The following is a 17,675-nucleotide window of genomic DNA, read 5'->3' as shown; positions in this document are numbered from 1 at the left end:
TCTACTAGATCTAGTTCTCAGTTTCAAGGTTGGTTACAAACCAGGCCTGGTTTAACTGAAAGGGAGAGTTTGCACCAGTCTCTTACACTCTACTGTCTCAGGCTGGATGAATTCTGCCTGCCTAATTCTGAATCCCCTTGAACATCAAAGGTCTAACTCACACTTCAGGGTTAGCAGGGTCACATTCCACCTAAAAGAAGACTAATACTGTCTGAACCATTCACAAAAAGCTTCTTGTTTGACAGTTTTTGTCCCATTTTCTGTTCGCAAATGATGTGCAAGCAAACTTATATTTTGTCACATAAACACTCTATGTGAATTTATTCAAATAATGGCTTGCTCTGAACTATCTGCTCTGATCTGAGCTGTAAGACTTGAATATTTGTAGTGTGCCATCCAGGCTGCAATCTCCCACCTGGTGGTAACTCCTGGTCTCTTCCCAAATCCACGGAAGGACTCCAAGACGGCCACCCAAATGATGCTGATGCGCATTCTCATAGAAATACATTTAGGTGTGAGTTTGTACAATGTTTTGCCTTTGACAAATAATTCTGTGAAGGGAAAATCAGTTAAGAAAGTTGGCAAAAGGCAACCGGAGAGGCCATAGCAGTATCAATAAATATGGTCAAATAGAGGACCTCTTCTCTGCTGTTTTTTCCTAAATGTCAGCAGAATGCAAAAAATGCAATCAAAAAAGGGCCAGAGAGAGAAAAATGTAAGGGAAAAAATTGAGGCATAGGGAAAATAAGTATAAAGATGTTATCACAAAAGGGCAACCATTCCGCAGTGAAATAAAGAATGGTGAAAAAAAATGTAGAAGACCCTGGTACTGCCCACATGCATATATGATCCTTTGACCTCACCTTGAGGAAACTCACTACCTTTCAGTAAACATCAGATTAGCTACATTGGAACACACTGCTAAGCTTTTCAGTGTATGAGAATTCACTCCAGTTGAGAAGAAATAACATGTTGGAAGTCATAAGGCCCAGCTAACCCAAAGCAAGCAATCAGTTAATGATCCCACTTTTCTGTCAAAAAACATGTCTAGAGCAGTTATATAACTCCGGTTAAACTTAGGTTAAAAACAACTATGAAATGGACATATCCTTTGAAAACAGGGTATCATAAAAAGTTTTCAAGCAGGACTACCTTTGCAATCCCAGAAGATATACCATGAGTGTCTTGCAAAACCTCATCTCCGTAGTATCTCTGTAGCATCTTCCCACTGGTATGAAACAAATACAATGAAAGCAAGTGTTCTGTGAACTTAACTCAGACCATTGCTGGAACAAGTCCAACTTGGACCTTAAGAAAGAGGCAAGCAGAGAATAGGGAACTTTCTCTCTTTTACAGCTAAATTAAAGAAGCAAATGCCAAATGTGGAAGGCAAGGACAGGGTATAAATTTGTAAGGCTATTTTTCTTGTAAGACATGAACCTTAATTTAGGGAAGTTCCTTTCTGCTATTTCTAAGCCTTTATATTACAGCTTGTAGCCCATAAGCACAGGCAGGGTGTTCAGAATAGGGTAAAGGCTGTGAACAAAAGGAAGAAACAGGTACTAAATAGGTTTGTGGGGTGAATGTGTAAAACCGATGGAAAAACAGAATGAAGCAAATTAATGCTATTGACTGGTTTTTACAAGAATATTTGCAATGGTATTATACTAAATCCTAACCCTAGTCTGCTTTAGCTCTGTTTAAGGTCTGAATGCTAACAGATCAGATTAAAGCTACTAGACAAGGCTACACAAACAGCAGTTTTACCTGCAGCATAGTGAACTGAATTGGTATGGGTATCATGAATAACTAATTATCCAATAATTACTCTAATAATTAATCTTATGAATACCACAAGAATTAATGTTGATAGAAAATAACCTGGGGGGGGGGAATGAAATATAGCTATACACAATGGTACTTAAAGGCAGTAAAAATTTGTGTTAGTTATAAGAGATGTTTCCAAACAAAGAAATCTATTGAAAGAAAGTGGTAGAAACCCCTTAACTTATCACTTAGGACATTTAAATATAGGCCAAAATAAACCACTGGAAAATTTAACACAATGAGTGATCTCACACTGACTGCATAATCTTGCAATAGGGATGGACAATGTTCCAAAACCTCTTTTCCATCTCTAATGTCTAATATCTGTAAGCCTCTGGACATGTTTGGGCTATCCAGCCATGGATATTAGGTCTGGCTCCAGAAAGCAGCATGATGCCAGCACACAACTCAGTTCCCAGAGTTTGGGAAATCTCCAGAGCACCGCTGTTGCTAACCACTTTCCCCAAAGTACTGACTTGAGTCTCATCTTTACAGTCTCCCTAATCTGATCCATCCCTTTTGGGGAACTTTGAAAAGAGCAGTTGCCTCAGGCAAGCAGAAAGATGACAGTGTATCTTACCTCCACGATGCACACGGAGAATGATTACTGTTTGTTAGGAAGAACAAAATACTCATTTGCAACACGTCTGAGAATGGCTGGTGGCTCAGCATATTTTGATGTATCAAAGCCCTGAACAAAATCTTTCACCTGAAAAGAAAACCACAGTTATTATGCGGTGTTGTTACCAAGATCTCCCACCTCAATATTTTAATGCTTATTATTGGCACAGTGACAAGTTTATGACTGTGTTTCTCCATCATTTCTGAAGCCCTTAATTTTTGTTAGCTGCAGAAAGGAGATACATTTTCAAAGCTCTCCATAGCTGTGAATGTTTCCTTTTTGAATGTGAAACTAGAAAATCTGATTTTCAAAGGTTAGTTGCTCAACATATTCTGAGAATCAGGCTGTCTGGAGATGTCTCAGACTGTGCCCCTAATATGGAAGTAACTGAATCATTCATCACTTTTGCAAATTAAACTTCTAAGACACAAAGACTTTTTTCTTTCATCCTGGCATTCAGATACCACAGCTAAGGGCGTAGTAGAGGAATGGAGCGGAACTCTACTAACTACTTTGACATCTTTTAACTTTAGGTAAAGTCTAGGAAGAAAGATGCATGTACCTGCATGAAAGTAGCTTCTGTTCTTGTCATAAAAATCTGCTAATTATCCAAGTTATCTCCCTCCATATAAAAAGCCATCTTAATTCATTCTTCACCTCTGGTATTTCAAGCAAATGAACAAATGAACTAGAGGGATTTTAGGCTGCTGCCTGTACCAACAGATGCACTGATTAACTAAAACTGCCTTTTAAAAGACCTAGTTAAATCAGAGCAAATCCTTGTCTGAGCACACTTAAATTAGTTTGTTTATTGAGTAACACTGTTTTATTTGAATTTGGTAATCTGGGTCAGGATTCTGAAATATTTGCATGCCTATTTCATGTTTAGCATATTATTTAGTCTATACACATTTTGTTTTCATACAATGGAAGAATGAAACTCTTCTAAGAAGGTGTAATAAACAAGTCTGACACTCTTTTATAGCAGGTCAACTCAATAAAGACATCACCATTTCTTGATGATATGAAGCCAGCTGTGCTTAAAGAGACCTACTGAAACACACCCAAAATCAGTTTGCTAACTCCAAATTTATGTTGAATTAGATTTTTATTACTTTAATCAAATTGTTTTCAAAGACAGTTTTATTTTAACCACAGCTACTTTTGCGTGTAAACAAGGCTTTAGGCAAATATCATCACAGGACACATCAAGGATATCTACTAAATTAAACAGATTGGAGATATGCTTTTGAATGGCATGTTTCACTGCAGCCATCTTCAAATACTAATACAGAAATTGAATTTGGGAGTAGAAGAAGTAGGAGACCAAATTAGGTATTACCCTTCCAGAGTACATGTTATATTTGTGTTGGTATAATCTGAAACCACAAAAATGAAACTGCTACTCTTATTTTTGTCCTTCAGACTACATAGAATGGAACTCTGCATACCCACAAAGCTACTCATTTCTTCATGCTTCTTACAGAGGAAAATTCAGAATTTCCTATTTCTTGCAAACTTGTACTATACTAATTTCAAAGAAGAAGTACATCCATAAAATGAAATACAGACCTACTAGGTGCTTCAGGGATAATCTGTTTGTAAACATTTGAAAAATCTGAAAATAAAAAAAATCAACAAACCAAAACCAACAACCAAACAAAAAAACATCTAACTGCTTTTGTGTATGTATATGTTGACATATCCAACAAAGAACTCCCATAATACTGTGATGGTTGAAATTGGTTTGACATAGTGACAGCGTGTGTGGTTTTTTAAAACCTTTATCTAACTGGCTTAACAGGTGACCAGAAACATGTTGCCTTCATAATTACTTTTGCCTTTGTTAGGACCAAAAAAGGGCTGCAGTCCTACTCTGTTCGTAGGTTTGTTTTAACAGTATGTGTGGTCTAGTTTGTAGTTTAGATTGGAACAGAGTTCAAAAAAGCAGAAGTCCAGCAAAGTATTGTGCAATATGTCCATGTTTACTGTACTGAATGCACTGGATAAATACTCTCAATGATACTTACTATTTCATATATAAATAACAATCTCCAACTTTACAAGGATGCTACTCAATTTTTAAGTAAATATTATAAAAGGAAAAGGCATATAAAAAAAAAAAGGAGACACTGAATTAAAAGTATGTTTAAGGCAAGTTTATGTATCTTCTCAAGTCGATGGACCTCAAGGCAGGGACTGGAGGAGCAAAGTCCCTCCCACTGTAAGAGAAGATGAGGTTCGAGACCACCTGAGGAACCTGAACATACATAAGTCTATGGGACCTGACAAGATGCATCCCAGAGTCCTGAGGGAATTGGCTGATGTGGTTGCCAGGCCACTCTTCATGATATTTGAAAAGTCATGGCAGTCAGGTGAAGTCCCCAGGGACTGGAAAAAGGGAAACATTGCACCCATTTTATAAAGGGTAGAAGGGAGGACCCTGGGAACTACCAACCTGTCAGCCTCACCCCTGTGCCTGGGAAGATCATGGAACAGATTATGCTAGAAGCTATGCTAAGGCACATGGAGGACAGGGAGGTGATTCGAGACAGCCAGCATGGCTTCACCAAGGGCAAGTTTTGCCTGACCAACCTAGTGGCCTTCTATGATGGAGTGACTACATCAGTGGACAAGGGAAGAGCTACAGATGTCATCTATCTGGAATTCTGTAAGGCCTTTGACATCACAACATTCTTCTCTCTAAATTGGAGATATATCAATCTGATGGATGGACTATTTGGTGGATAAAGAATTGGCTTGCATCCAGAGTAGTGGTCAATGGCTCAATGTCCAGATGGAGATCAGTTACGAGTGGTGTCCCTTAGGGGACCATATTGGGATGAGTACCGTTTAATATCTTCATCAATGACATAGTGGGATTGAGTGCACCCTCAGCAAATTTGCAGATGACACCAAGCTGAGTGGTGCAGTTGACATGCCTGAGGGCTGGGATGCCATCCAGAGAGACCTGGACAAGCTTAAGAAGTGGGCCCATTTGAACATCATGAGGTTCAACAAGGCCAAGAGCAAGGTTCTGCATCTGGGTCAGGGCAACCCCCAGTATCAATACAGGCTGTGGGATGAAGGGATTGAGAGCAGCCCTGTGGACGACTTGGCAGTACTGGTAGAAGAAAAGTGGGACATGAGCCAGCAATGTGCGCTTGCAGCCCAGAAAGCCAACTGTATCCTGGGCTGCATCAAAAGAAGCGTGGCTAGCAGGTCGAGGGAGATGATTCTGCCCCTCTGCTCTGCTCTTGTGAGACCCCACCTGGAGTACTGCATCCAGCTCTGGAATTCTCAGTTCTGGAAAGAAATGGATCTGGTGGAGCAGGTCCAGAGAAGGGCCACAAAAATCATGACAGGGGTGGAACGCCTCTCCTATGAGGACAGGTTGAGAGAGTTGTGGTTGTTCAGCCTGGAGAAGAGAAGCCTCTAGGGAGACCTTACTGCAGCCTTTCAATACTTACAGGGGGCTTATAAGAAAGATAAGGATAGACTTTTTAGTAGGGCCTGTAGTGATAGGACAAGGGGTAAACTAAAAGGGAGTAGATTCAGACTAGATATGAGGAAGACTTTTTTTATGATGAGGGTAGTGAAACACTGGAAGAGGTTGCCCAGAGAGATTGTAGATGTCCCATCCCTGGAAACATTCAAGATCAGGTTGGATGTGGCTCTGAGAAACATGATCTAGTTGAAGATGTCCCTGCTCATTGCAGGGGGGTTGGACGAGATGACCTTGAAAGGTCCCTTCCAACCCAAACCATTCTATGATTCTATGTATGCAGTTAACCATTACAGCACTGTATATGCAGGACCGAAGTCACTAACATTCAAAACTTGCTAATGATATCCTGCCTCCAACTCTTCCAAACAGGCCCTCTCCACATTCTCTTTATATATCCTACCCTTCCTGTAATAAGATAAGACTATCTGCACTTCTTTTTGTTCTCTGCTCCCATAACACTTCAGATATTTAAGTATAGTCAGTTGCTTACGGATTGAGTCACTCCAATTCCATCCAGCATACACATTAGTTCAGTCCCAGGCTGTCTTCTGGGAGGCAACCAGGGAGCACCTCCACACATAGCACACTCCAGAGTCAACACAGTTGATCCTACGCAGTGCCCACACAGTCCTCCAATGCTACATCAGTATGCTTTGCTCTCCCAAACATTCCCAAATCACGACTCATAGCATCCAGCGCATAGTCTCAAGAACCAGCCTATAAACAAATCACACTGGCAATCTGCAGGGTGCATTGAGTGGAAAAAGGCTATAAAGTATCATAAGGTGTCAACAGGAGCCCCAGGCTGATTGGTGTGCAAGCGGATGTGTGCAACCTGTTCCAGAAGGGATCAATCCTAGGTTATATATAGGTGAATCAATTCAAAATAATTGGCCTGAAGGCCAGGTGTTGAATGCTCTTAATAATGTTCACAAGACTTTACACTAGCAAAGATAACCTTAAAAATGTATAGCCAATGTAACAATGTCTAACTGATCGTGCATGAAGTGCAGTAGTCTCATCGGCTACGGACTTCAACTCAATGGGGTGACTGTCGATCAATACAATTACTTACTATCCTCCCTGTTTTTTTTTTTTTTCCCCTGACTAAAGCAAGAGAGAGCAGGGATGCTCACACTGGAAAGCCCTGCACATTCTAGTGAATAAATGACTATTTTGGCGAGTATTCACACCTAGTTTAGGTGGCTAACTTAGGACACCAATCTCCCAAACAGCCCTGCACAGTCAATAAAAAGATAAACTACTCCAGATGTGGAGCAAGAACCTCATTTAGATGCCTTCCCTTGCCCTTACTTCTCCATTGAAACAGACACCACTTGGGAACACATTATATTAATTCCCCTGCCCCCAGTTTGTGCTGGGAATCTGGTAAGTCACAAGGTTTTTCTTTTGTAACTCTAGAGTGCAGAAGTTATTATTTATGGGTCTCTGAGGGTACATCAAATCCAAGAACTCAGCAGTATGCACATGTCCATATTCAGTCATCTGCAGAGGCTACTGTGAGTGACACCTTACTGGGCCATTTCTATGGGATGAATGTTGGTATGTGAGTAGGACTTTTACTCCCTTCCATGACCCCCACGCACCGTAATGCCAAGGTTCTGAGAACTACTGAGAGAGTTCGGTAAGAGGCTACCTTTCACTGACAGGTGAAATCCTCTATTAGTAGAGAATTTAATCCCTTCTTCAAGATGAAATAGTGCTCTCTCAGTGTGTATCTCCATCAGGCACATACTAAGATATTACTGGACGCACAAACTGAAATTTTATCAGCTAATTGTTTCACAGGACTCCTGCCAGCCATTTTTAATAGCAGTTGTAAATGTCTTGAAATGTAGAAAAAGCAATATAATCCAATAAAAGAAATGTGCTTAGAAATCATTTGAGAGGAATTAACCACATATATAGGCCGTGTATTTTTAATTACACCTGAATGTGAACCGCTAAATTTTAAGGTCAACTGTTTTTGTGAGTCTCTGATCTTCTTATTTTCTAAACACTCTCAATGTAAAATAGGTCAGAGGAAGAATTAAGGAAAACACGAGTTGGAAAGGAGATCCATTAGGAAAGGGTGTGAAATAAGAAGGGGGAAGAAACATCGGGATTAAACAAAAAGGTGCCCAGGGGTCTTTCCAGTAAATCCAGATCAGATATATACTGGCATTTTTGGCTGCCAAAATGACCTCTAGTGATGGAAGACTCTATAATAATTTGGAGAGCTGGTGTAAAGAACAATATTAATTGCTAGGACAGGAAAGGATGGCGAACAGAAAACATAGCAAATGTGGGAATTCAGAAACTATAAGATCTTATTTTACTGTCCAGTCATGGGATACATTTTCCTGTATGGTGCCTTGTGAAAAAGAGCAAGAGTTGCCTTCCTCATTACTTTTAGAGCTACTCTGAAAACTGAAAAGCTGAATTTGACAATACCATTTTTGTTGTTAGAAAAACTGCATCAAAGAAGGGAGGGGGGGTGGGGGGCAGAGAGTTATTTCCCTAGATTTAATTCCACACAAGAAGAGATTTCCTTCCTCCAAAAGAGCACTGTGAGCCCCAAAGTCCCTACCCAAAATGGCAGTTACAAATATGGACAAATGTTCATTAATAAAGACAGACTATTATGTTTTAAACCATTTTAAGAAGTTAATTTACTGACAAAGGGTATATAATCCTGGATGTAGATGATCATATTCTACATCGCTAAAAGGTGTGGGAAGTGAAGAACCCAGCTATTTTCTGTTACGATTTTTGTCAGTTGTATGATACTCAAAGATAATTCCAAATTCCAAACATCAAAGTCATCATTCCCATTATTATTATTACTGTATGAAACTTCCATCTCTTTAACTGAAAGGTGTATGTGAAAATCTCTGCCTATGAATGATACAATGCTTCAGGCCATGCACCGCCTTTCAGACCAGCAGGCAAAATGAACACTGTCCCCAACCATGGAAGCCTGTCAGCAGCAGTGGGACTATGCACTGATCCTCCTGCTCAGGCAGCACCACTGTAGCCTCTTCCCAGCCACTCAAGGATGCAAGGCCGGCAGTGAAGGCTCCTCTACTCCCCCTCCTGGGAGGTCCGAAGTTCAGCTGCTGCCATTCCTCACAAAGTAAATAGCCTGCTTTCTGCTCCAGAAGTGAATGACAGCCGAGCTGGATGGATTTTTCAGATGAAGGCAGGAACTGGGAGAGGGCAGAGCTCATCCCCCAGCTGTCCGCAGAAGGCAGCCCCACTGGGACAGATAGCCAGCCATTCCTGCTCTCCTGTGCTGGGGAAGTTCAGGAGGCCCCTGTCCCATGCCAAGGCACGATCCTGCCCCATTGCAGTCCCCTCTCTCAGACTTGCTACGCCTGGAACATCCTGGCGTCAAGGCCCCCTTCTCTCCAGCTGCACCTACGTGGACTGGTTTCCCTAGCAATCAGGCAGTGCTGCAGCACTTTGACAGCGTCTGCAACATCGTCTCCAACTTACCCACCCCAAACTAGCCGGCTTCCACCCGGTAGCAGTGTTATCGTCAGTGAATATGGCTGCAAAGTAATCCAATGCCCAGTGTAGATAGCAATGTGTATTTACTGCACCCTGCCTGAATGGCATCTGGCATTTTTAATAATACTATTAAACAGGAATTAAAAGAAACAGTTCTAAACTAGGTGGATGAAGGCAGGGTTTCTGAATGCAGTTTTCATGGATTTAAAAACACAAATACAATTTTTACACCAGAAGAGGCAAAACTGTACTGAAGGAGAAACACAAGCAGCTTGTAAAACTGATGGGAATGGAGCAAATCCTTACGAATGCTTCTCAACATATCAATCATACAGACTCCCAGCCATACCACACCACCATTCCACCTTCCACGCACTTTCAGACAGACATCAGTCCACAGCGCATAGGATCCCAAGATCACCGAGTTTCTGGAAAATAGATTTAGTCCTGATTTTTGTGACAGATGGAGTTGATAGTCTCAGGATGAAAAAAGCGCCAGTTTTGACAGGCAGCAGATACCGATGCCCCTTGAGGTTGGAGACGACGTTGCTCTGGAATTAAGGTAGCACTGAAACGAAAGGCAATGAGTAAATGCACCACTACTTACTTTGTAACACACCGCTCGTTGTGCCTTAATACTTCTATTTTTGTGTCTACTTCCTTGTAAGCAAAGCAAAGCGAACAGAGAGTGCAACAGAAAGGCAGGACGTCAGCAAGGCACTTTGCTTTCAATGAAAACACATTTCATCCCCTTAACTGATTTTAAACAACTTTTAACTAGTTGGCAGATCTTAATAAAGTATCAAAGAGCTATTTCTGTCAACAGGTATCCTCGTAGGTCAGTGTCAAACCCGTGCACAAAAACCTCAGGCGAGAAGCTGAGCTGAATGAGTTTAAAATCGGTGGGGGATGCGGTAAGTGGAAAGAAAGTTGCAATACTGAAGGTGGAGCAAAGCAGTACTGACAGGGTCGCGGCACACCACTAGTAGAGTTGGCTTTGCTCTCCCCGAGTGTACTAACACGCTGAAACCAGGAGCTGGGTTTAGACTTCAGAAAGAACAAAGTCGGTCCCCTTTTGAGCCTGATCCTCCCTACCTTTCGGGAAGCAGCTCTGCCCTCACTTGAATCAGTGGGAAGTTTGGGTACACACATCGCTCAGGCTAGAGACTTTTTCTTCCCCCTGCTGCAAGGAGCAGGACCAGTGTACGAGCAACATCCCTGCAAAACCAGCGCCCAGATCCACGCCGCCTGCCCCTCTGCCTCCGCGGCGACGCGGCACGGTGCTGCCGGCGACCCCCGCCGCCGCCGCCGCCGCCGCCCGGCCAGCCCCGGAGCGCCGATCCCCGCCGCCACCGCCGCTGCGCGCCTCTCGCCCGGCCGCCGCGCCGCCTTAATGGGAGGAGGGGCTCCTCGGGGGGCTGTCACTCTCCTTAAGCCTTTCCTTTCAAGCTCTGAATGTGAGCTGCCCTCCAGCCCCCCTCTCTCCTTCCCTCCCTCCAGCAGATCGTAAAGAGAGGAGGGAAAAAAAAAAAGTTTCAACAACAGGCTGGACCAATGGCAAGTGGCGAGGCAGGGAAAGGGGGCCGAGCGAAGGGAGAAAAAAGTGGAGAAAAGGAGAAAGAGAGCGAGAGAGCGCAGGCTGGGGGGATGTGTAAAAGAAGAAGCGTTGCTAATTTTTTTTGTTTGTTTGCTTTTCCATGCATGCATAATGAGGCCTAATCAGAGCACGTTGCTGCTGCTCGGAGGGCACTTTTGTATTTAAAGCCTTGCAAAGAAAAAAAGATCCACAGACGGATCCGCAGAGCAGCTTGCAGGGTTTGTTGACAACAGAAGCAGCATCAGTCGCCCAGAGAAAGAGACCCTGAAGGCTGCCTCTTCTCCTTCCCCCGTGCTATCTTCTTGCTAGCGGGGAGAGACATTTCTCCTCCCCGCCACCCGAAAGTGCAACCCGTACCGAGAGGGAGCGAGCGGAGCCGGGACGGTGAATGGGATCGGAGCGGCTGGCATGTGCAGAGATGCCGCGAGCGGAGAGTTAAAAGCTCCCGAGGAGGAGGCGGCGGCGGCGGCGGCGGCGGCGGCGGCGGCAGCGGCAGCGGCAGCAGCAGCAGCAGCAGCAGCTGGGCATTTATTTTGTGCAAAAAAAAGAAAACAAAAAAAAAAAAAAAAGGAGAGAGCAACGGAACTGCATGAGGAGCAGGACAGCACCATGAGCTCTCCCGGAGCAGTCTGCAAGTCCCCGAGCGCACTGCGGGGCCGCTCTCCTCCGAGCCCCCGCTTGCACTGATTCCCCCCGGCCTCTCCGGGTGCCTTCGCCGCCGTCGCCAAGCCGGGAGCAGCGGGTGGGGGGCACGGGACGGCCCCGGGCGCCTGCTTCGTACCGCGGCCTCGCCGGTTTCAGCTGCCGGGTGGGCTGGAGTGCCCCGGAGCCGGCGCGGATGGATTGATGCGAGGAGACCTGATGCACACGGCCGGCGGGAGTTCTGCAAACTTTTCCACGGGCGGCAGCTGCTCCTCGTCCTCCTCCTCGTCCTCGTCCTCCTCCTCGTCCTCGTCCTCCTCCTCGTCTACCAGCGCCTCTCCCCTGCTCGCCTGCGGCGGCAGCAGCCGCCGCCGCCGCCGCCCGCGATGGTGGCCCGCTCGCCCGCTCGGCACGGAGGCGGCGGCGGGGGCCGCTGGCCGCGGCCGGCCGCCTGGCTGTGGCTGGCGGCGGCGCTGGGCGCCCTGTGGCCGCCGCGGGGCTCGCTGGTGCAGGGCCGGCGGCTGATCTGCTGGCAGGCGGTGCTGCAGTGTCAGGGGGAGCCCGAGTGCAGCTACGCTTACAACCAGTACGCCGAGGCGTGCGCCCCGGTGCTCCTGCAGCAGCCGCCGGCGGGAGGCGGCGGGGACGGGCCGGCGGCCGCTGCAGGCTCCGCCGCCTCCTCCAGGCGGCGGTGCCCCAGCCACTGCATCGCGGCCCTCATCCAGCTCAACCACACCCGGCGCGGCCCGGCGCTGGAGGACTGCGACTGCGCGCAGGACGAGAACTGCCGCGCCACCAAGCGCGCCATCGAGCCCTGCCTGCCCCGCACCAGCAGCCCGGCGGCCGGAGGGCCCGGCGGCCCCGGCGGCGGCCCGGGCGGCGGCGGCCCCGGCGGCGGCCCCGGCGGCGGCGGCCCCGGCGTGATGGGCTGCACGGAGGCGCGCCGGCGCTGCGACTGGGACAGCCGCTGCAGCCTGGCGCTCAACCGCTACATGACCTACTGCGGGAAGCTCTTCAACGGGCTGCGCTGCACGCCGGAGTGCCGCGCCGTCATCGAGGACATGCTGGCCGTGCCCAAGGCCGTGCTGCTCAACGACTGCGTCTGCGACGGGCTGGAGCGGCCCATCTGCGAGTCGGTCAAGGAGAACATGGCCCGCCTCTGCTTCGGCGCGGACATGGGCGGCAACGGCGCCGGCAGCAGCGGCGGCTCGGACGGCGGCCTGGAGGAGTACTACGACGAGGACTACGAGGAGGAGCCGAGCCAGAAGGGGAGGGACGACGCGGAGGACAATGCGGGCTCCGAGCCCGGCTTCCCCGTGCAGGCGGACAGCGCCGGCCGGCCCGCCGCCGCCGCCGCCGCCGCGGCCTGGCCGCTGCTGGCCTCCATCTTGCTGCCGCTGCTGCCGCGGCTCTAGCGCCTCTCCCTACCCGCCGCCCGCCCTCTGCGCTGCGCCGGGCCGCCGCTGGCCTCCTGGCCGGCCCGCCGGCGGCGGCGGCGGCGGCGGCGGCGGGGGTGGGGGGGCCCGACCGGCGGGGCCCCTCCGCCCGGCGCAGTTTTAAGCGCCCGTCAGGCCGGGCGCCCGCGTCCGCCGCGTCTCCCCGCGCGCGGAGGTTCCCCCCCACGCCGCCTCCGCCGCCGCCTCCTTCCCCCGGCCTGGCCTAGCCTGGCGTCCCCGGCAGCCTTGGGCTGGCGAAGCCGCCGCGGCCTTGCCAGCCGGCCGGCGGGGACGGGGGCCGGAGCGGAGCGGAGCGGCCGCGGGCCGCTCGTGTTCTCGGGCGTTGGTCTCGAGTGTGCGCTATGCAGTTGCTGCCGCCCTGCCTTGCTGTTAGCAGCGAGCTAACGGACGGGCTAAGCCAGAGACTGCTCGCCAGGCTGCGGCCGGCTGCCCGCTGCCGCCAGCCGCCCCCCGGAGGAAGGAGCCGGGAGTCGTGGCGTGCCGGCGGTGGCCTTTTTGTTAAGCGTCTTGACATGAAGGTTGGGAAGAGCTCGCAAGAGGTGCCCAAACTCGCTGCCAAAGCTGTTGCCGTTACTGGTTGCCTAGTCAACAACTTGGTTGTCATTCGCCGGGTCTCGCTCTTCAGGATGCGGTGGTGCCCGAGAGGGGGTTATGCCGCATCTGCCCTCAATTACATTTAAGGAAATAGCACACTGAATAAATTCTGTGGTTTACAGCACTCCCTCTTGCACACACATCCTCCCTGTAACAAAAGCCTGCCAGCAGCCGTCTCTTCCTCCTTAACCTAGCGACATTAGAAAAAAAAAGATATTTTTTTTTTTCCCAGAGTTGTTGGCTATACTGAACAATGCAACTTTTGTTTTAAAAGAGCTCTGCACTGCCATCTTTGAAAGACACTTTTAAACTCGAGAACATGTATGTACAAATATCCTGAAAAGTTATATTGCCTCTCATCGTATCAGGGTGCTGACCTCTGGTAAATCTTATATAAAAAATGTATTTAAAACTGGGATTTGTTACCAGTCGCTCTGCTTTGTATATAGAATTTTATAAATTGTATGCTTTGGGAATAATTTATTTAAAAAAAAAAAATAAAGGTTTTAAATCCACATCCTATTTGCCAGATAATTGCATTTGCTGTTCTTTTCTGGAAAGGTACAGATTTCATTTTACGTTTAAAAGGGATACCAGCAACAGTGATTCAGTGAAGTATTCTCTAGAACGTCAAATGTACAGTGTATTTTACAGATTGGAAGTTAACTTTCTTATTTGGAGAGACTTTATGAACGTTGTAGAATTGTATAAATGCATTTCTGAGCTGCCTTAAACCTTGTATTTTTTCTAGGAGGCATAAAAAAGGCCTGTGTGTTAAATATGTACGGCTTTTTGTATTTTCTAAACGTGTAAATTAGTAAAGAAAGAGCTTTAAATAATGGATGTGGTGAAATTGTTTTCCAGGGACACTTGAACTCTCAGCACCCGAGGTTGGAGGGCGGGGGGGGGGGGGGGGGGGGGCGGCAGGGGGGCACGAACCACAGAGTAACAAACAAAAAACAGTCAACAAACAAAAATCTCTGTCTGCCTGTAATACTTTACATAGATGTAAATAACTGCTGTTCTTACTTTAATGAATAATTACATGCAAGAAGTAAATACAGCTTTGAAAGTACTACTTTAAAAGAGTGGTTGATTTTATAATGCGTTGGCATGGTAACTTGCCAGTGCCAGAAGAGAGTAAAGCAATTCAAGGACACTGCTCCTGTATGTACGTAGAATTACTAGTGTGCCGTGCTTTCTTCGTGAAGTGGAGGCATGTTGCTCTCACTGACACTCTTAGAAATGCTCCTAGGCGTGCAAACAAGTAAATGGTGAGAAATACATCACACAGAGGTGGCAAGCGTTGCGAACAAGGCTTCGCGCAGGCAGTGGCACACGCATCAAGGGAGCTGCAACAAAACACACGAAAGTTTTCCATTCAGCCTGCTTTCTCCCACAACGAAGAATGCAAAAGTAAACACACTGGAGGGATCAGCAATTACTAGATCTTGTAATACTGTTCTTGGGAGTTGCTTTGCATCGTGCTGAAGCCTGGTTTGCTGCCAGAGCTACTGATCTACACTCAAACGCCCTTAGATAAATAATTACACTCTTAAGCTGTGTCGAGTGCTGATACACTTGACCTTGTAAATAGAAATGTTTGCAGTAGGAATAAACTCCAGCATTGGAAAATCTTTTAAACATTAACACAAAAGAGAAAGCTCAGTCCTCTGGGGATTTGAGTTTGGACTGCGTCAAGCTAGGCACTCACAAAAAAAAAGGGGGGGGGGAAGTTTATTTTTCTTCTATTCATGATGTTTATTTAAAGTTTTGGGTTTAAATGCTGTAATTGGAAGGCGAGTCAGAAGTTTAAAAGCTACCACAAATAAACTTTGACTGAGGGGGCAACAGATTAGCAAGATAGTGTCTTTTTCATCTTACCAGATCTCGACAGAGCACAAATCCACATCTGTCTGTTGTATAAATCAACAAAATTAGAAATCCCTGCTTCTGGATTCGTTATTTCAATGACAAATTATTTCATTATTTCTTTAGGGCATGAATTTGTTTAGGTTGCCCAGTGATAAATGCACACAGGCACACATGCATAAACCAACCCTGAAACAGTTGTGATAGCAAACAAGTGTATGAGTATGGTACACGGCTATGATCTGAAGTTCGTTTTTAAAGTCGTGTGAACGGTTGAGTAAGCTTATTGTTAAAGCAAAGCTGGAAATATCTTTTCTTCAGGAAGAGGACAGGGTAGATGGGTGAGACTTGTAAACAGAGTCAGCTTTCTTTACAAAGTGCTGAGTTCACAATTGCATAGGGATGATCTTAAATATTTTGTCCAGTTCTTCAGGAGATGCTTAATAATGTATTTTCAGTTTGTCAACAGTTAGCGCCCACAAGGACTATTTAACTCATTGCTGATGAAAAATTAAGTCCCAGCTAAATGCCTTTATTTTTCTTCAGTTAGGAGTAAAGACATTAGCACTAGAAAAGGACTGATAATTAACTGCTACAATAAACTCAAGACTTGATTTTACAGGCTGCTGTCAAAAGCATCTGCCTGGAATAAATCAACACTGAGCACCACTAGGCAGAGAGGACTCATCTGTATGCTTCCTTCTCCACACAAAGTGGATTGTTTTAATTTAAATAATTGTACAATAAATACAGCTGAACTAATTCAGTCCTGTGAGCTCCTCCCCATAAGGAGATAACTCTGTGGATTTTGTCGTGTTGGCGGTGTAAGCACTATTTCCAGGAGGAATGGCTGCCTGTATTGGTATGTGTCCCAGCCTACAAAGCCTGTGCAGATGTTGGTGTCCATCAAATTCGTATTTCTTTTCCTTGATTTTGAGACAAATGGAAATTCTTAAAATGTCAAGGGATGCAGCAAGGACAGCTTTAAGCGAGGAAAAGACTTCATGTTCCCTGACAGAGAGAGATTTTCCACAGGAAAGGAAGTTCTCTCATTTGTCTGGGTATTTGAAAGTGCTCCTTGCCAAGGTCCTGTCCAGCCAATCTCTTCCCGGGGGAGAAGGAACTCTCCACCATTTCATGTAAAATAATCCAGTAGGTTCTGCTCCCTTTTTATTCCCAGTTACCAGGTTTGAATTCTTGGTGACAGTTTATTTGTCTTTGGAGGCACTTCAGTGACAAATGTTTAAGGGAGTGTGGGACAATGGTGGAGAACAAGGAGGCAGTTCATTGAACTGACAGTGACCATACAGTAAATAGAGGGAGATTCAAGCTTCACTGATCACCCAAGCAAACAGCAAAGCTTTTGTAGGCAATCACAATGGACATAACATAAGGTCTCTGTTTATTTTTAACAATATACACCAATGTATACAGGCAGGCATATGTAACTTTCAAAATCGTTATGAAATGAAGCCTTACAATGATGGAAAGCAAAGCGCAGGTTTGGCCAAGTCTTTCACGGTGACATTGGAAAGCATGATGGATTTTAGTCACAATCTCATCTCCACTCCTCTGAAGAGCTGTTAGTGTACCAGATGTCTCACTGCAGGCATCCATCTATAGCACATATCCATGGTAGGGCTGCAAAGGTAGCTCCAGAAAACTCTGCAGGTGCAGAACAAGAAATTCCATTTCAATGCAATGCAAAACCAGTACTTGGTTTTTGTTTTGTTTTGTTTTTTTTCTTTTGAGTACACTGGAGGAGGGTGAGAGGAACTCCAAAATAGCCAAGCTGTGTGTATAAAAAGTAGTGGGACACAAAATCATCACCAGCTGAGTCACGGAAAACACTGCTTGAGTGACCTAAGTTGCATTGCATCTTCAACGTCACTAAAACAAATTCAGACCTTCAATCGATTTTGTTCGTGTCCCCAGTAATAACATCACACACTGCCACACTGCCCATGATAACATACCCATTGCAAAGTCCTCAGGAAAAGTAGGTAGTCTTGCAACAGAAAACATTTTCAAATGGGAAGAGCA

The 17,675-nt window shown here is 46.2% G+C and overlaps 1 protein-coding gene across 1 annotated transcript; it reads left to right on the top strand.

The window, feature by feature from the left end:
• The first annotated feature begins 10,881 nt into the window (after window positions 1–10,881).
• On the top strand, window positions 10,882–14,835 carry GAS1 (growth arrest specific 1). The gene has a single exon (XM_069776424.1). It carries the CDS (start codon window positions 12,096–12,098, stop codon window positions 13,122–13,124), a length of 1,029 nt encoding a protein of 342 aa, XP_069632525.1. The 5' UTR covers window positions 10,882–12,095; the 3' UTR covers window positions 13,125–14,835.
• The last annotated feature ends 2,840 nt before the right edge of the window (window positions 14,836–17,675 follow it).

This window comes from Haliaeetus albicilla, chromosome Z, assembly GCF_947461875.1.
Source record: "Haliaeetus albicilla chromosome Z, bHalAlb1.1, whole genome shotgun sequence".
NCBI classification, from domain to species: domain Eukaryota; kingdom Metazoa; phylum Chordata; class Aves; order Accipitriformes; family Accipitridae; genus Haliaeetus; species Haliaeetus albicilla.
Note: the sequence above shows the minus strand (reverse complement) of the source record. Positions and strands in the feature narration are given on the sequence as shown.

What these genes read in the sequence shown, in the direction of transcription:
- GAS1 (XM_069776424.1), top strand. Translation starts at nt 12,096, where the DNA reads ATGGTGGCCCGCTCGCCCGCTCGGCACGGAGGCGGCGGCGGGGGCCGC.